This window comes from Mus caroli, unplaced genomic scaffold, assembly GCF_978045245.1.
Source record: "Mus caroli unplaced genomic scaffold, Mus_caroli_1 scaffold_17, whole genome shotgun sequence".
NCBI classification, from domain to species: domain Eukaryota; kingdom Metazoa; phylum Chordata; class Mammalia; order Rodentia; family Muridae; genus Mus; species Mus caroli.
In genome coordinates this window covers 89,007,695-89,027,780 of record NW_028227272.1, presented here as the reverse complement: position 1 = coordinate 89,027,780, position 20,086 = coordinate 89,007,695, and the positions used below count along the sequence as shown (strand labels likewise).

General features: G+C 44.6%; 2 protein-coding genes across 3 annotated transcripts in view; both read right to left on the bottom strand.

Moving 5' to 3' along the window:
- Slc5a3 (solute carrier family 5 member 3) overlaps window positions 1–17,442 on the bottom strand; it is a 30,256-nt gene extending 12,814 nt beyond the window's left edge. The window contains exon 1 of one of the 2 annotated variants that reach the window (XM_021185280.3): window positions 17,354–17,442. The gene's annotated coding sequence lies outside the window, so the exon portion shown is untranslated. Of the gene's footprint in view, window positions 1–8,995; window positions 9,414–17,353 lie in introns of those variants that run through there. The other variant, XM_029470337.2, reaches the window with a different exon arrangement.
- The window catches only part of Mrps6 (mitochondrial ribosomal protein S6), a 51,359-nt gene extending 33,829 nt beyond the window's left edge, over window positions 1–17,530 (bottom strand). Inside the window, exon 1 of the mRNA XM_021184592.2 lies at window positions 17,354–17,530. Within this exon, the coding sequence (XP_021040251.2) occupies window positions 17,354–17,398 (45 nt within the window). The 5' untranslated portion in view covers window positions 17,399–17,530. The remainder of the gene's footprint in view (window positions 1–17,353) is intronic.
- Window positions 17,531–20,086: the final 2,556 nt, after the last annotated feature.

Genomic DNA, 20,086 nt, shown 5'->3' with positions numbered 1-20,086 from the left:
TTAAAAATACTATTATTATTCAAAGTAATATTGTCACATGCTAAGATCTAAGTGGCTGTGCTTACTACTGAAGAAACCTCAAAATAAACAGTTTCCCATGCTTGAAAAAAAAACATTGCTCCTATAAATCTAGGTATTTTGTCTTTAAAAATCAACAGTAAACTTAGGAGCCATAAATAAAAATAAGACCATCTTAGGACAGCTTGAAATAAAACTGTACTGTTAAAAACTTGAATACACTAAATAAATAAAATAACCAATAAAAAAACAAAAAACTTGAGCATACTTTTACCAGGAAGAAGACAGAGTCATTTCCTAAAGACTAGAGCCCTACACACTCGTCTGGTCTAATCCATACCACTCCCGAAAGAATGGTTCTCTACCATCTCAGCACTCTTTTACATAGCACACAATAATTGCACCTACATTTAAAAAAAAAAAAAAAACTGCAAATAAAAATACCCACATTAAAATCCTGCCTCCTGAAAGTCATGTCAGTGATAAGAGACTGCCAATAGCAAAAGCAAAAAGCAAAAAACAAAACAAAATGAAAAACCAACTTAAATATCATTACTTCAAGCTTGCCAAATCCTGAAGATATTTTATAACTGCTTTCTGAATTCTCCAAATCCTTCAGGTTTAACAAAAATAAATCAAAACAAACAAAAAAACCTTCCAAATTATTTAGGACAAACCTTCCAATAATTCAGTAAACTCTAAGTTGAGTAATAAACCTATTTATTTAGAGGGATAGCTTTAAATGTTTCAATGTAAGGGCCATTCCCATCACAGTGGAGAGGTCAGTCAGAGACCTGCCTTTCGTGAAGATACCTATGAGGCAAGGACCGCTGGACCTTGTCATTTGTTCACATGCAAAGGTAAACCCTTGCTGGTTCCAAGGACCTTCACATAAAGCTCTTCTTGGTGGAAATTTAGCATGGGGATTGGGGGGGGGGGGGGGAGGTAGAGAGATGGCTCGGCGGTTAAAAGCACTGTCTGCTCTTCCAGGGATCCTGAGTTCAATTCCAGCAACCACATGGTGGCTCACAACTAACTGTAATGGGATCTGCTGCCCTTCCCAGGTGTGTCTGATGACAGCTACAGTGTGTTTGTGTGTGTGTGTGTGTGTGTGTGTGTGTGTGTGTGTGTGTGTAAAAAAAAAGAATGAGAGTTTAGAATTTAAAAAAAAAAAAAAAGTTTACCATGTTTTTCAAAGGCTGAGAAAACATTCAGAGCCTTTGTTTGGATGGAGGAGGGGATCCACTTGTGACCACTGTTGATGTAGCAGCTTATGTGTTCAGAGACAAAGTACTCAGAAGCAAAGGAGACATTTCCTGGTTCTATCACTAGAAATCAGTGCTAGGACCATCACTTCTGTCAACTAGGACTCCCTCAAGGCATCAGCTAAGCCACATTCCACTTTCTGTAGAATGTTCCATCTGGCTGAAACTCCCATCCAAGGTCTGAGTCCTACCTTCCTTAGATCTGAATCACAGAAAACAGAGCAGCCCAATCTGAGCTCAGAGCTGTCCAAGGCTGGACACAGGACACGCCTGTAACCCCAGCACTCGGGATGCTGAGGCAAAGGACTGCTTCAGGCCCAGGCCTGCGTAGGCTACTATGAGACTGCCTCAAGAAAACGCAAAGTGTGTTTGACTCTGTCTTCTCTCTCTGGGTCCTTCCAAAGCTACAGACGACAGCAGCTTCTCACAACACTGTAATAGCCTGTATGCTTTTAGAGTTTTCTAACTTAAAACTACATACAGGGATTAATACTTCCTAGAGAATTCAAAATAGAAAATACTAACCAAAACAGGTCACTTCAGATTGTACAGAGATACACATACTACAGTACAATGACAGTTCACTTCAAGTGTCAGTCACAAGAAGACATTATCAAAGCCCTGAGTCTCAGCCTCCCAAGACTATTCCACATTTCTCTAAGTTGGGGGTGGAGTCCTAAATAAAATATACAATAAGTTTTGTATTTCTTTAATGTTTAAGAAGTGAACAATTCTTCAACAAAGGCGCCATGAGCGAGGGAGTCCAGAGTTCCTTTATTTAGAAAGAATACACATGGAAACACCTCCATCTGACATGCAACATTTTAAACTGTGGTTTGTATTCATAAGCCTTCATTCACAAGTAATAGTTTTCTTTGATATAACTCTTTTTTTTTCTTTAAAAAAAAACAAACAAACAAACAAAACATTTCCAGAACAGAACTATTTGGAGCATACAGAAATGGTCCCCCATAATAAAAGGTGTTTTGAGGTAGCAGGACTTTCCCCACTAAAATCGTGGGGATGCATTACTTATAGTTTCACACTAAGTCAGAATGCAGATTTGTTGGTCGTACATTTAAACAAATTAAATCCAAAGACAGAAGAGAAATGCACATGGTGCTGTGTCTGACCAACAAGAAAAGAAGGTGAGACCCATCAACTATGAACTCCTTTAGGCGTTAAAGACACAAGTATGACATAGAGGGTAACTATTTTATTTATATGCCAAACCAGGAAATTATTTGTAACAATCTATAAAATCCAGGGTGCATATGTCTAAAAAGAAAAGCCACATGTCATAAAAACCAAACAGGCAACAAGGGAAATAGGCACAGAGCTCAGTTTGGGCTCCTGTTGCAATTTCAAGGTACATGTGAAGTAACAAGGCATCAAGTAGTGGTTCTCAACCTGTGGGTAGCAACCCCTCAAGCAGTCCTTTCACGTGCGTCACCTAAGGCCATCCTGCATATCAGGCATTTATGTTTTATAATAGTAGCAAAGTCACAGTTATGAAGTAGCACCAAAAACAATTTTATGGTTGGGGTCACTACAACATGAGGAACTGTATTAAGGGCTGCAACATTAGTAAGGCTGAGAACCGCAGGAATTGATCATGTTGACCCTAAAAGTGACCAACTGTGCTGTCCTTAGCTTTGGGGTAACCTACACAGGGCCTCAGCACTGACAGTGGTAGGCCTAGTAAGTCAAGACTGTGTAGTAAGTAACAGAAATGAAAAATACTCAGCACCTGGTCACTGAAGGCTCACAAAAGGGTCCTCTGGAAGTCTCTTGCAATCACCTCAGTGTTCCATGAGCACACCCGAGGCTTCCTTTGTCTCCACTGCCAAGCCACAAACAACACAGTTTAACACCAGATTGCACGATCCAGCAAAGCAGTAGGTATGGGCTACGCAGACAGAGGTGCAAGTCCTTTAGTAGAGCAGGAAAGAGTGCCTCTCTGAAGAGCAGGACTTGAAGATCTGTCACTTCGTAATGACAATCTATCTCTGTGAACGTCAAGTATGATATGCAGCCACTGCCTAGATCATAGGGGCATAACCAACATAGAGAAAGTTCTGGATCCTGTCCCCCCCCCCCCCGACCCCCACAGCAGGGTGGTGGCTCTGCTCCATCACTCTCTCCAGCCTGAACACACCGGGAGTGAGGACTCTGCCCTTTCAGATTTACCTGTCCGTGTGCAAGGGGTTTTAGGGCCTTCGAAAATGTTCTTTACATACAGAACAAGTGGATAAAATTAGACAATGTATTCAGTGTCCAATTCACTTGCAAATGTCTTAAAGAGGTTCCCTACCACTCCATCAATTTACATCACTCTTTTGAGGAAACACCAAAACTTACGTCATCTTAGACTTCTCTTACATTTTCACTTGATGTCATCTTGAGTCAAAGTCCAATAATGAAAATTCTGTGAGTGGAATAATTAATGATCCTTGAGGCAAAGTATTAAGTACTCACATGGCTACTTTCTAATTTTACTTATCGAGAGGCAGAATGCAGACGTAACACAGTTTACCAGAGACACTTAAAAGCGAAAGGGACTTTTCTTAATATGACTGATATGGGTTTCAGTTAACCATGAGTACAATGTTAGGAGTTAAAACTGAAAAGTTTAAAACCCTCATGATCATCATAAAGACAGTTATTGTGATCATTTTACACCTGAGAAAACCAAGAGTTAACATGTCCCAGAATCTAGGTGTGTGTAAGATGGAATCTGTATCACATCAGTGTCTACATTGCTTCTGCCCATAACTGCAATGCAATATTACTGCCTTCAAAGAAAAGGTCTTTCTGTGCTGACAGGCAATGATAGATTTAAACTAATGATAGATTTAAACAAACAAACCAACCTCCACACATCATACATGTTTAAAAATGTGTTGGCAGGCTAGGCATGCCAGCATACCCCTGTAGTCCTTGCAAGGCTGAAGCAGAAGGACCACAAGCTTGAGGCCAGCCCAGGTTGAGTAAAGACCAGCTCAAAAGACACGATTCTGAGTGGCCAGAACATCCTCATGGCAACACACTGAGAATATGAACAGAACACCGCAAAGAGCACATGTAACAAAATCCAACTCAAGTATTTAAGTGCACTCACATGTAAGTGAGTATGTGGAGAAAGTGACATTTAAAAAGATTGAGGTCCATGTAGTGGGTATCATTGTTGCCTAACACATACAATGACTCGTGTGATTCCACACTGTAGACGGGCACTATTCTCCACTTCAGGGTCTGTTCCCCGTCCACCTCAACCCCTCCTGCCTGCCTGCCTGCCTGCCTGCCTTCCACATTACTATCCAATACACATCACACAACCAGCAACTGGACACCACCCTAAGCAAGCCCTCCAATGTCTATTTCATTCACAAGTACGGCACTGAGAATGCTGAAGTCAGGTCTCCTGCACAATCAACAAGCACCGTAGGCAGTGTGAGACGGCAGACTTAAGAGGGCTAGAAGGACAGCACACTTCCCTCCCTCAATTTCAAGCAGCTACAAATAAGTGCATGTAGAATGGCGGGCCGTCATTTGTTGAGATAGAAATGTATCTGGGGATGCCACCTGCCCCTCTATACCCCTCCAGCAGCCCCCTTGTCTGTCCTAGTTCCCCTTGGAACAGGTTTCACATTTACTGTTCTCTGTGTTGCTTTGTGTTTGTCTTCTCAGATGATTGCTCCTACTCACTCTAAGAAAGGCAAGCAGCGATCCCCTAAGCTCAAGCCACACAAACACAAGCCCAGGCTTCCTGCTGCTGCTAACTTACAAAGAACTCTGCCCTTCGCCACCTCTCCAACAGATCTGAGTTGCTTCACTGACTATAATAATCATCAGTGTTGGTACTTACTCCGGAACCGCCCACACACTAGGTAACACTCACCAAGTTACAGCTCACATGAAAAGGCTCCTGCACCAGCGCTACCAGCGCTACCAGCGCTGAGCAAACACCAAGCGGTACTGTTACATACAGTACACGGAGAAACTGCTCCAATCCTCACAGAAACTCAAGGAGTAGATGCAATTATCCCCAATTCATAGATAAGAACACCAAGACGCTGGGGGTGCAGGTCAGTGGTACAGCACCAGCCTAGCGTGTACAGAGCCCTGGGTCTGAGCCCCAGTTAAGACTAAAAACAAGCAAGAACTGAGGAGTGTTAAGGATCACCAAAGTACAGGAACACCCTCTCTATGTATGGGTACAGAGTTGCATTCTTTTGTAGTATTCTTCAGGAAAACACAGAAATGAGTATGTATCAACTAGTTGATGCAAGAAAGGAGAAACAACATTTGCAACCCACACCTGTCCTGCACAGCAATGCACCTGCAGTAATGGACAAAGGCTGGTGGTAAGCTTTAAAATGGATGGCATGCATTTGCTGATATGTCAGGCTTATAATGGAATGCAGCATGACCATCAACGCCACAGTCCTCCACACACATGTACAGCCTCACGTACTCAAATTCCTACCCACTACCTTCCAAAACCTATGTGGACTTAAACTAAAAGAGCACTGCAGAGACAGCAGACTCACTATGGTTACAGCCTGTGAGACAGGAGGAAAGTATAACCTGTGAGACGTGTTCAGATCCAGACTGGAGTAAAGGCCGTATAGAGACAGCACCAGACGTAAGGTGGCTGTGCTTAAAGAGCTACACAGTAAACGTCTTCTGGTTACAGGAGAAGTGCTGTAGTCAGTCATCTTTGCTTCTGCTTTTAATCTAAAGTCTTCCAGCATTTTGTATTTGATTCAGATACAAAAGTCAGCAGATAACTGCTAAAGAACAAAATGTCCACTTCCAAGTCTATTATTCCAGATGTCACCTGTTATAAAAGGAAAGGAGGTGCCACTTGCCATGGAGTTATCCAACATGGGTCACCAAAACCAGGTAACTGCTTAATTTCCCCAACAAAGGACACTGGCAGAGCTCCCGCCACCAAGCTGTGACATCCCTGTGATCAGTCCTACGAATCTGCCTCTAACCACCAGGAAGAACCGCAGAAAACCCCAGGTGAGCCGTGGACTATGCAAAGCACCAATGGCATTCTTGAAAGTCTGTACAACTGCCCAAGGAAACCAAACACCGAAAAGCGTGATCCTTGACTTACTACATTTTTTTTAACTAAAATTAAGCACATCACTCAGATCTTAGATTAAAAACAGAGATGATTCTAACAGCTTGTGATGAAAACTATGCAGTAGACTATCAGATCAACTGTTCTGTAACAGTTTAAAATTTTAAGGGTTAAAGAAAGTATAAAATACACTTCAAAAACAGGTAACAGAAGTAGAGACACCATAAGACTGACATGTTGGTGGATCTATTAGAGCTGAGTGATGCCTAAACCTTCTCACACCTATAAAATGTGGGAATATGCACCCCAAGGCAACATCAGACAGGTTATCAAATTAAAGAGTTGTGGAGATGCTGAGGATGCAGCTCATTGAGAAGCATGCAAGAAGCCTGAGGTTCAATGCCCAGGACAGTATAAACCAGACATGGTGGCACATGCTACATACACTTGGGTTGTGGACCTAGAAGAGAAAGAAGTTCAAGATTTTCTTGGTCACAAGTTCGGGAACAACTGAAATAACACGATAGCCAAGGTGAATGGAAAAAGCACTAAACAATTCCGCGCTGCCAACTCTTTCAAGCAAGGCTTTGTATCAGTACCAGCAGTAGTTGTCACCATCTGAACTGGGAATGTATTGCTACAACTCCATCAAGACCTCCTCAGGCTCCAGGTACTGCCTCAGCTCATCTACTACGTTTCCATCTGACCTGATCACCCTAACTATAATAATGGACCTTCGCACATTCTCTTCCTCTTTTCCATTCATGTTTCTTTATACAAACATTTCCTAGTGTCTCCTGTTAGAACCTGAACCTTGAACCCCATGAACACTGTTTATTAACCAGAGCATTCCTAAAATACAAGGTAATACTGGCTGGCACCTCCTATTGGTACCAAATAGATGTAAACTACATTCTTCAACACAAAAGCACTTTGACTAAACTATAGTAACTATTAGATAATCAATAGAGGCATGGCTCCCACTTCAGACTGCCTCGCCTGGTGAGCTCTGTGATGCTGAACACTCCCTTTTTTTCTCGTCCTCCTCCTATTCTTTTTCTTCTTCGTTGTGGTTGTAATGTAAATCACACTAATCTTCAAGATGGTGAAGAATCCACAGTGCAGGAGAAGCACACCTCAAGTACACATTCACACACACAGTCTTTACTCCAGCAATCATCCAGGCTGGGCATCACTACACCGTGAGCATCTATCCCTCTCTAAGGCTAACGACCATATGGCTCAAAGCAGTAAAACTCAACCAGGTCAACTTAGAGCTCACCTTCACAGGAGTATAGGGGTGTGTGTGTGTGTGTGTGTGTGTGTGTGTGTGTGTGTGTTCAACATACTTGGTTCCTGTTTTGTTTCTAGAAAACCTTTTCCTAAAACACTTACTACATGGCTTCTCTTTCCCCATGTGATGAGACCGACACCGTAACCACAGCATCTTCGTAATAAACCAGTCTCTAACTCTCCTAAGAAGCCAGTTTAGCTGTGTCCTAACTTCCCCTAAGAAAAAGAGAATTTTTCTTCAAGATACAAAACTAAGACCAGAAACAGAATAATTTAGCAGTATCCTGAATAAATCAGCACAAAACAAGTATGCTGCTGCAAACGATGAATGCAGGAGGCCTTCCTCTTCTATTTCAGGTAAAACAAGAAAAGAGTCTAGAAATTCAAAGTTTCAGAACCATTGTCCTTTAGAAATCAGAAGAGCAGATCTTGGAAACTTTAGAAGTGACTTCCAGTGATTTCATCCTAGTCAGGGAAAATATTTAATAACAACAATAAAAAAATGACATTAAGAGAAAGTCTCAAGTTTCTTCACTCTTTTTCTCATACAGATTGAATTTGGGGGGGGGGGGACACAACAAAAAAACAAAAATAAAAACTTACTTGGTCCACACATGAAAGTGGCATTGTTGTGAGACCAGAAGTGCTCCAAGTCCTCAGGCTTGGGCTGTCCCTGTCAGAACCTTGATGACTTACAGTTTCGAGATCACAAAGTCCATTCAGGTGCTCTCTAGAAACAGCTAACAATCAGCAGACAAGCAGTGCCCCAACAAAAGAGACACAGTCCAAACCACCTAGACTGGACCACTGCCTCAACAAGGTCAGGCAACGGAAAAGGCACACAGGAGCAAAAGCTCCTCTCGCTAGGAAACACTGCCAGGCACAGAGCCTGGGCTCAAATTGCACTTTAACTCACCTACTGAAACCCACCTTAAAACTGAATCAAAACCAGTACCCACTGGATGTTTCCATCTGCAATGCACTTATTGGACGTTAGCCATTCCTGTACTTTTCTAACAGAAACAAGAACTGCACACTCCTGGCGGGAACCTGGTCCCAGCACTGAGCATCCACAGCCCTACACTCCGGGCTACACACACAGCAATCTGGCTCCCGATGCAGCACCTGGGAAAATGAAAGAATTTAATGGCCAGAATAGATGTCGAGGAGACCGTTTTTCCAAAGTGAAATCCAAACAAAGCCAAAACAGACTCCTGCTGATTCTGGGAGGAAGGCAGCTAAGGCCCAGGGTCTGAAGCCTGAGCACCCAGGAGATACTCAGTTACCTTTGTGCTTTCACTTCCAGTTTTCCTTAAGTTCTTACCTAAGCACCAATCTCTTGAGTATTCAAAAACTGAGTAAAGACTCCCTTAGCAGGGACCCAGTAATCACAGAAGAAATGATTAGGGAAAGGAGAGCCAAACAAGTCGACTGAAACGTAGCCGACAGGACAGCTATGTTCACAAGAACCTGGGCCTGAGGTTTCAGATCTGCAATGATGTCAGGTATCTGGAGCAGGGTAAGGGGAGAAAGACAAAAAGAAAAGATTAGTTGAGGTACTAAAATGGTCCCTACGTTACAGAAACAGAGCCTGGTCACAAATAAAATTTAAGTCCCCAGTCTCGACTAAGCTCACTGTTTTTCCTAATGCTATATTCTGAGGATCACAGGTTAACAATCACCTTCTTCCTACGTAGACCCTGGCCAAGCACATCATTTTCCAGACAAAGCATCCCTGCCTGGAAGCGCTATTTCTTTTTTTTTTTTTTTTTAAAGATTGATTGATTGATTGATTTATTATATGTAAGTACACTGTAGCTGTCTTCAGACACTCCAGAAGAGGGAGTCAGATCTCGTTACAGATGGTTGTGAGCCACCATGTGGTTGCTGGGATTTGAACTCCAGACCTTCGGAAGAGCAGTCAGGTGTTCTTACCCACTGAGCCATCTCACCAGCCCTGGAAGCGCTATTTCTAACCCCTAAGAAATTAATAAAATGGGAGAAATCAAGCAGGCCTGGTGAGCAGGGTACAGTGGCTTACCCCTGTCAAAGCCATGCACAGGAAGCCGAGGCAGGAGGATGACATGGATCAGAGGCCAGCCTGGTAACACAGTGGAAACTCTACCTGGACAGGGATGTAAAAAGACAAAAGAGAAACAAAAACCCAAGCTAAGCATGCTCAACATAAGCCAACAAATAAAGAAGCGTAAGCTGACCACGCCGTCCCTCACAGCTCACACGGTCAGGCTCTTAGCTATGTGCACCTTGAAAGCCTCTCTTGCACACTTCAGCCTAAATGGCCTCACATAGTCCAACAATCTCAAACTGGGAAATAAACAGGGATTTTAGTTTGACTTTTTTTATTGTTATTTTTTATAAACTGAACATGTTTCATGTTTACTGAGTAGGTAATTAGTCCGTTATAAACCACTGAAAAATAATCAAGGTGAACTGTGTCCATATGAATGCCCAGAGAGGATTGGGACAGCCACTTAAATCCAATGAACTAACTCAGAAGTTACAAAACGAGAGTGCTAGCTCATCTCGACATCGACACACCTCATCTGGCCCATGGTGCCAACACTCTGAGAACCGGATTTCCTCTAAAACCTGATTTCTACAAGGAAGCAAGAGAGAAAATGGGCGGCGAGCATTATAATATTTTAAAACGGAGTGACCTGCACCAACCACACTAATCGCACGGGGCAAGAGCTGTGTTTCAGGGTTGGATGTTGATATAATAGCATATATATATATATATATATATATATATATATATATATATATATATAGTTTACCTTGTGAAGCATCAACAGTAAAGGATCAATGGAAATGAGGTAATGCATTCAGAAGCTGTTCTGGAGCCACACTGGATACCCACTTCCCCTTCAAAGGCCTTCCAGTAAGGATCATCCTCATTCAGAAATGAGAAACTGAGAGTGTAAAATGCTTAGAAATCTTCTTGGAAGTGCAAGTTCTATCAGCCTCTGAAGAACCTTCCAGGTCTCTCCACTGCCAGTTCTTATTGATCCTACCAGAGCAGCTAACCTCTTTATTTGGAATTGTATGTTTGTTTGCCTGTTTAGAAAACAGAGTCAAAGCACATACTGAAGCACGTCTCTTCATTCCCAGTCACCACATCTGATCAGACCATCCCTACATACCGTAAATGTTTTAACACATAAGCTGTATGTCTATTGGTCAACCTTAACATGAGACCAAGCCCTTGGAGAATGGAGATGATGACAGTCTCTTTGTTGAAGCTGTGCCAGCCATATCTACAAATGCAGCATCTACAATTCCCAGCCCGCTTCCTGACAGTAGAACGCTTCTGTAAAGCAATCCACACAGTACACAGACTCGAGCCCACTGTCCCCCCTTCTCCTGAGCTTCTCCTGAGTCTCCAAAGACTCCAACTTGGTTTTCTGAATAAAGCTTGCATTTATTTCAGTCCATTTATATGAAATGTAAAATACCATTAAAAAAAAGACTTTTCTACTACAAAATCATCTTGGAAATCAGTGGAACTTTTGGGCAGAATACAACACACAGTCCCAGGAAACTCACAGACTTGATATGGCACAGAGGGTCACCATGCTATATCCTATCAAAACCTACTCTACAGAAATAGTTGTAATTCTCAAAGGCAGCTGCGAACACCTGTTATGCACAGCACAGGAAAAGACAAAACTGAAACATAACTGACCCTAAAGAACTACAACCTAACACAGCAGGTAAGACACATTAACCAATTAGCTTTTAGTACAGCGTAGAAAGTACCCCATGAGGATGATAAAATACAGTGCACACATTGGGAATACCCACATCTATCTACACTATTAACAATGCAGGTCCTTGATACCTGTTTAAGGTAACAAGTAAGCTGAAAGGAACTTGAAGGCTTTCATGGAAATAGGACGGTAATGCAGAAAGGGGAGAGATCCCATAGAGGAACAATGCGATACATGCATGAAGAAAATAAAAGGGAACGGTAGACACAGAGATGCACAATTCTGTTATTCAGTGTGTTGATTGAAGAACACAGGAAATTAAGTCATGGTGTTAGAAAAGACCAGTTTGGAATTGTCCCAGAGACCATCATGATACCACACTTCACTCTCCTCTGTGAAGAGTATACCCCAACTCACCAAGCATTCACACGATCAACCACCATGAACTATCAGATACCCAATGTACACGATACTACTTCCTTATGAAAATTCATCTCAGATTCGTTAAAATATCTCAAGAACTTGCACTCCAATAAATTATGAGTACTAACTATTCTCAGTGAATAGTTCTCAGCATCCAAAGAAACCGCTGAAAAAACGTCAAGAATCTAAGAATGTTCATCTAAGGCAGAAAGCACATGCCCGAGACCTCAATAACACAAAGTTTTCAGTCTGAGGCAACAGAAACAGAAGTTACAAAGCACTAACATGTGATTCTGGGAACCACAATCCATTACGTTTTGAACAATACTGAGCTGGCAATGCCAAGGTGTTATCTAAGAGCCTACAACAAGCAGAGGGAAAAGCCAGTGTGGGGGCTTGACTCACAAACCACACCTCACCTGTGTGTCAAATGTGAAATACTGCAAAGAGGGAAGGATCACAGTAGGAAAGTCAGAAAACAGCACAAGTCATGAAAAGCTAAGAGAAATGTTGAGCCTGGACAGTGTCCATCCTGTGAAGAACTAGATGATAAAGCAAAAAGGGTCATACAACCTTACTTTTCTTATTTCCACAGAGCCACAAAATATAGCTCATTTTTCTCAACCATGAAATGTAAAACTGTTTCTCAGGACATGGTGGAGAAAGGGTGAGTGGCAGGTGAGCCAGTGTAGACTCTACTTCAGAGCAATGGAAGAATAGGAGGGACCAGCTGACTGCCTACAAGTTTTCCTTTTATGCAAATTAATAACCTACCAGGCATTTATTTGATTAACTCCTTAAATCTGACTTCCCTAGACAAAGATAATTACATGTTTTACAACAAATCTGATGGTTTAACAAAATGGCCTCGAATGAAATATTAAAAGGAGATACCCCTGGGCTGGAGAGATGGCTCAGTGGTAAAGAACACTGACTGCTCTTTCAGAGGTCCTGAGCTCAATTCCCAGCAACCCCACGGTGGCTCACAACCATCTGTGATGGGATCTGGTGCCCTCTGCTGATGTGTCTGAAGACAGCTGCAATGTACTCATAAACATTAATATTACTTTTTTAAAAAGGAGATACCCTTTTCTTTTGTATAAACTCATGAGAATATTATAAACAAATTCTAGTACAAAGCCAGTGACTCAGTCAACTAGAAAGTCTTCCTATTAAATCAGCTGCCACTGGCTTTTACACATCAATAACCAGACATACATCCTCCTCTCTCCTCTCATCCCTGACCCCATGTCCAGACAGACTTCTGTGTCCCAAAGCTCATCTACTAAATATGACAAGCAATAGCACATCGTGGGAAGTATTACTTTACAGGTCAGCTCTCAGTGCTGTAGACTATTTTAAGGTGATTTTACACTGAAAAGATCAAGTAGAAACCTCCATGTAAATCCGGCCTAGGCTTTAACTCTACAGCAGACGTTAGTAATGCGGCCTGAGTGCAGCTGGGGTAGAGTGTGGTCTCTGACAGCAGTGTCAGATCTACAAACCATGTCTGACAGGAAGGACTCCTTACCCCACGCCATCCTTGTTCCTTAGCTGCAGCTCAAGGGCAGGCACAAGACTCCTTCTATCACCTTCGGCTGTAGTGAGCTGTAACCCAAGAGAACTTTAATGCCAAATCAAAGTACAAAATTGTTCACAAAGCTCTTTTAAGTGTGTAGCTTCAAGCACAGCACAAAGAGCAATCATCAAAGATACAAGCTAAGCTATAATGGTCGGGCCCAAAAAACCAAGAAAATGACTGATAGGATCACCTGACAGCTGGACACTTCCACCTGAACTTCTACATCAACAACAACAGAAATCTCACCGTGTCCTACTTATCAAAGGTTGTCAAGCCAACCCCATCTGGGAGTTCTGAAAAGCTATCCTTTCTAGTATTACTTCAAGAATTTCTTGGACACAGCTCTAGAACATCTCAAAACACAGCCAGGCTGTGCTATCAGAGAGGCCAGGGTGAAAGAAAGCATATGAAACTCTTCAGCAGCTAGGCTGTAGAAGATCAGTGCCTTCTGCATCCTACAATTACCAACACAGTCTTCTGTAGCAACGTCACAGTATGCCATAGAACTTAACCTGCACACCACTTTAGTGACCTACTGTAAACTACACTCTGCTTTTTACTAAAATTAAAAATGGAGAGTATAAAACAAAGCTTAAGGTTTAATGAGCGAGCTATGTCCTTTACCCCTCCTGGAGCATTGCTGTTGCTCTCTGCAAACAGGTTCTTATGTATTCCAGGCAGGGAAGACACTGTATTACTCATCTCCGTGGCTCCACTACCAAGTGCTGTGACCACGGACATGTACCACCACGCCCTGCGTGCGATTCCTAGTTTTAAAAATCCCTACATACAAAAGGACATACAAATGCTATCTTACTGTACATTCAGCCATTTAGTAATTAAACTAGGTGTTATTTCAACCATTCACACACAACGACTCTTGAGTAATAATGACATGATTTCAAGAAATATTTCCTCGGGGCTGTCACAAATCCACCCCATCAGTGACCAATCATCTGACCAAAGGGTCAGGCCTAACAAAGTGCTCGGAATTATGTAACCGAACAATAGTTACCTACTGCACAGATTCTTCTTCTACACCCACTTCAAGTATTAAAAACCAAACCTATGAAGTCCTTTAGGGCTGGGTGTGGCTTTATCCATTTGAACCCATAGCTCTAAGGAGAAAGAAACTGCAGAGTGACGTCCAGCTCAAGAGAGGCAGCGCATCAAGTATTCCCAGCCTCACCAGCCCTCCCTCAACCACCTCAAAGTCCTCCTGAGCGAGTGAGCAGGCGGGCAGAGGTGGAGAGCAGCCTGCGCTCACTCCCCCACAGGCAATGCTTGTGAGAAGACACTGCTGGCATCTGCGGCTTGGTGTTCCCTCTGCAGCTCTGCCCTTCCTGTTTTCTCTCCTGAAGCCATTAGAAGCCTGGATAGGAGCTTCCAGTGTCAGCCAGTGTCAGCAGCTCTCCCAGGAAGGCACCTAAGGCTGTTGGCCCTAAGCTACTACCTTTCCCACGGCTTGTCAGCACCCTCAGAGTCCAACTCACATCCAACGTGCCACTCTACCGTACTCCTCAAGTTTTTATGCTAGAGAATACAGAATTACGACTTTGAAATAGCATTAAAATCTAAGTGCACAATCTTGAGGACTGTGGTCTGCACCTGTAAACACACAAACCTCTAAATGCATCAAAAACAAGGGCTCGTGAGAATCATGCCAACTGCAGAGTGAGGAGACAGCCCTAGAATTTTTAGAACTTCTATCCTGAGGTCTCAGCCTGAGAACTCTCACAGGCAATCTGCTACAAAGGCACTCACTATGCTATGTCAACATGTGTCTTTACATTTAAACTCTAAAAGCTCAATTGAAGTAAGTCAAGCCTGAGGTCAAGGACAGTAAAATAAAGTAAGAGTCACAATAGGGAAGACAAACCAAGACTGCTTTGTAGGCATGGGAGAAACAAGAGTACAATGCTGGGTAGGAGGCAGGGTCTCTAGGAGACTGCAGTCTCTCAACTCCCTTTTCTGCTTCAGCGATTGCTTACTCCCAGCCCTGGAACACAAGGCTCTTGGAGGAGAGGAAGGAGGGAGAATACCGTCACATGGAAGGGTGCACTATCAGGTATCCAACATGCATCTCAGAACTCTGTTTACAAAAGCTAACTGTCCTAGGCTGGAACTGTGGCTTTCCAAAAGCCTGCTCTAGGTGTGCAAACCACTGTGCCATTTTCTATTAAAACAAAGTGCATTTTCCTTTACACCCACAAGTACACACCCTGTAAGAATTCAGTTTTCTAAAGCTGAAAGCAAAAAAAAAAAAAAAAATGTCTAGACTCTGCACATCTTTACTTGTTTACAACCTTCTCAAAGTCAGAACTAAAAACCGAGGTTTGTCATTTTATCTAGTTTCTTTGGGTCTGTAAAGATCTTCACACATCTTCCACACTATGTTTAAGCGCCTCTCTTCCGTCTTCACTCTTCTCTAAGGTGCTCTGAACCTACCCTCAGGCCAAGATTTTGAGCAGGTTACACCCAACTTTTGAATCAGAGTGAACACATATCCACATCATGGTAAAATACATTTAGCCAATGTACTAGGCAGCCATGCTAAGCAAGAGTCTCTCATTCAAAGGAGTGCAAAGGGTCCCACTGCTACCTCACACCTTGAGGGAATGAATCTTGGTGGTCACATTTTTTCAGTTTCTAACATTACCTAAAAAAGTATAAAAGGAGGCTTAAGTAATTTCCATTTAATCAGAAACAGTCCCTTTTTAATACTTTCTCAACCCAGACCCCTCTGTTGTTCCTATTCTTTTAACGCTGTAAAACCCAAAGAGGAAGGAAGGTAGATGAAGTACTTTACCAAGAGGTGAGACAACGTTCTCCCGGAGCGAGGGAGTCAGTAAGCTTGGGGGCACAAACTTCTGGACCATCAGGTGGCTCTGGTGTCCTTTCCAAGCCAACCCTGTACAAGGCACACCTAACAATCTCCTCCTGCTGCCTGACTGTTAGCTGTTCCAGAGCCTAGCCCCGTGACCCCTGGCTTAAGTTGATTCAAACTGAAGCCACTGCTTGAAATTGACCCAAAGCCTACATGCCCAGGGCTAGAAGAAAGCTGCTTCCAACGCTCAGAAAAGGCACAACGGTTGCTTTTGTTTTCTTTTAAACTGTACCTGCTAGGGAAGGAGAGTGCGTGAAAGCACACTACATTACCGAATTCTCTCAGAAGAATGGGGATTTCAGCGACGACTGACTGACTCAGAACATAGCTGCCTCCGCCGGCCGCCGACCCCAGTCCGTGACCCGGCTGCTGGTGGTTTATCATCCCTCCAAACCTGAAAGTCCCTACCTCCAGATCAATCAAAAGCTGGGGGAAGGCATGTCTTCGGAAACACAAGCAAGGCCACAACTTGGATGAATAAAACGGGGCTAAGGGCACCCGGAGCAGGATTTCCGCTGGAGTCAGAAAAAGAAAGGTCAAAAGATTTTTTTTTTTTTTTTGGTGTGACAGCGGTGACAAGTGCGTGGGTACACAGCCGACACTGGCGGGCTTTGGAGGAAGGCTGTAACTGATCGCAGACGCTGAGGGCAGGCGATCGGGACGAGCGGCCGGCGGGGACGACGAGCAGCTTCTCGACGCGTGGGCGCAGAGCGGGGCCGGCCTGGGTTCTCGCGCGTGTGTCCTCCCGCAGTCCTTCCATCGGACTCCGGAGAGCCGGGGTCCGAGGCCCGCCCCGCCCCCTGGCCCGCCGCCTGCTCGGCACACCCCCTCCCGCGACCGCGCACACGCGCGGGCACACACACCCCCCGCCTCCCGCGCGCACGCGGCCGCGCCGGGCGCCCGACCCACGCGCCACCCCCCCCCACTTTGCGCCCGCGACCTCCCCGCGCACCGCGCGAGAGGACCCGGTGTCCAGCAGGCAGGACACGCGGGACTGGGAGGCCTAGAGGCAGCGGGGCGCGCCCGCGCGGGAACTCGGTCTGAGGGAAGGTCACTTACCCGCCGCATGGCTTTCAGAATCAAAGCCAACTCGTAGCGGGGCATCGCCCGGGATGGCCGCGCCGAGTCCAGGAGAGCCGGGGTCGCGAGGGCGGGGACGCGGGGCGCAGAGGAAGACGAGAGGGGGACGCGGCCGGTCAGCTCCCGGGCGGCGAAAGCACCGTGCGACCCCGCGAGGCCGGGTTTAAAGGCTCCCGCAGCTGCGCAGACGGCTCGCCCCGCCCACCGAGAGCCCCGCCCACCCGGCTCCGCCCCGCCCCTCTCCCGGAGGGCGCCTTGCACTTGCACCTCAACGGCTGCCTGCCTGCCCTCCCGGGCCGTGTCTGTGTCCCCCGAGCCTGCGGAGCGTGGACACGGTCTCGAGCAGCCCGTGGGAGGCCGTCTCCTCGCTCGGCACGCACCCGCTCCCCGCCGCCTCCGCGCCTACCAACCTTGGGCTCTGGAACCCGGTGGAACTTTCCAGGCCTCCCCGCCCACCTTCCCTTCCCGGGTGCTAGGCGAGCGTGTGCGCGTGCGCCGCGGTGCGGTGCGATGCGGTCTGGCTGCTGTGTGCCCCTCGCCCGCGTCTCCAGGGAGGAAGGCGGGGTGCTAAGGAGTGACTGCTGCACCAAGCCGCAAAGAAACAAGCCTGGAACCGAAGGGCTATGTAGGCATTTGCTGTGTGTGCCTAGCCTGACCCAGAAGCAGGTTAATGCTTCGACTCTCGCCAGTTATTCTTTAAATATATTACCCTTGCTTTTCAGGTAAAGGAACCTAAGGGTTCCCTGAAACACAGGAGTAAGAAGGGGCTTCGCAGAGGGTTCCAGGTTCAGCACTCCCCCGCGCACAAACACACACACACACACACACACACACACACACGTACACGCACATATAGAGCTAACTCGGGACTCCCCTCCTTCCGCCCCTGCTCCTGTTTCTTAGCTCTGGAAGGCACTAATTCCGCTGCAATGGTTGTCTTCTGCTCCCACCTTACCCCAGTTAAAAGGGTCTTTAAGTGAAATGTTCTTGTGACTTTAAAGTGCTCTAATAATACGGTCATTTACAGAGGGCTTACTGTCTGTAGCAGGCACGACACTGGGGCTGTTTGTTCTCACTTTAGCTCTGTGAAGCAAATTGTACGACTCGCCCTATTTTAGGTATTAGCAAACAGAAAAATGCAAGGATAATTTAATTAGTCCAAGGTCATACACAAACGCGTGGAAAGGAAATTTGTGTCCAGAATGTCTGGAGAATAGTTTGGCTGCCCCCACTTATGAACCCCACCCCATCCCCCATCTTACAGGCCAAGATGTTGGTCTTACTCAGTGGCGTTGGACATCTTTGTAAAGCACAAATGGAGACTATCTTTGTCACCTCCTCCACAGTCCAATCTCCACAGAAGATTATGGTTTTGAATACAACCTAGGATACCTGGGTTTTTAACATTTTCATTAACATTTCAAGGTTTGTCCTGTGCCCTTCAACTCAAACTACAAAACCACCTACTTAGCATCAGCCACACACCTGGTTGGTTGGATTTGTTTGTTTGTTTGTTTTCTTTTGTTTTGGTTGTTGTTGGGGGTCTTTTTAGTTTGTTTTGGTTGGTTGGTTGGTTGGTTTTTGTTTTTAAGTAGCATGCTACAAAAAAAAAAAAAAAAAAAAAACACAGAAGGAAGAAAGAATTTCTGGACATTGAGACGAGAATTCCAGATCTGTGTGACATCCCACTTCAACTGTCCTTCCTGTGGCCTAGTTTAGGAATGTGAAGATAAGAGTCTCACATGGTTGAGCCAAGCCAAACACCAAGCAGCACCCTGAGCTGACCAGCCTGGACTGCACCACAGCTTTTCCCTGATACCCAGGGACCAGTGAAGTCCTAGTTCTCTAGACAAATGGGGTGAGGAAATCAGCCTGACTGAACAATGCCTCAGGGCAGACAGCACCCCACAACCCTCCCAAGCTGTTGGCCACCCACAGACTCATCCCATTATTTATTTAACGTGGAAAAGAAATCAGCGATCCCAAGTCCCCCGCCCCTTTCAGAGTTTTGAATAAGTGGCTATGGCTTCGTTAATTTTATGGTTAAAATTAATGCTGATGCAAATTGAAATTTATCAAAAATAATTTTAAACTACATATACTGTTTGGTAAGCATGTAGAATCATAAGCCATTTCTATAGTATTTCATTTATTGATCTTTTAGGATCTTGGGGGAAAATATCTAATACGGTAGATACGTAAGATTTTATTGGCCAGAGATTTTTGGCTAATTTTCAAGTAAAGCTTTCTGAGGAGTCATAGGAAGAGAGAAGAAAGGCAGAAGTTGAAATCCAGGGTGCTCTGGTCAGTTCATCACCTTGCCATCTCATCTTCTACTACTGTGTAAGGAGAGATTTGACCTTGAGCTTCTCACCATAATTCTCAAGATAGCTGACCATCATCACCAGACCTAACATTTTGGCATTCGTTGTGAGCCAGGAAGCATTGTAAGTGCTTTTCATGTATTAATATTCATGTCTGACCATAAACTTGGATATCGTAACCTCTGCCATTACCCAGGGAGAATACGAGGCCTAACAGAGCTTCTCTCACTTGCCCCAGATCAGACAGGATTCTGGACTTGCACACTTAACCCAGCTACCGCTTGACCCACAGTACTCCAGATGACTGTAGTTGTGTCTCCAGCAACTCAACTAAACTCTCTTCTCCTTCTTCCTTCTCCCCTCAAAGCTCTGCAGGTCTGTTTTCACT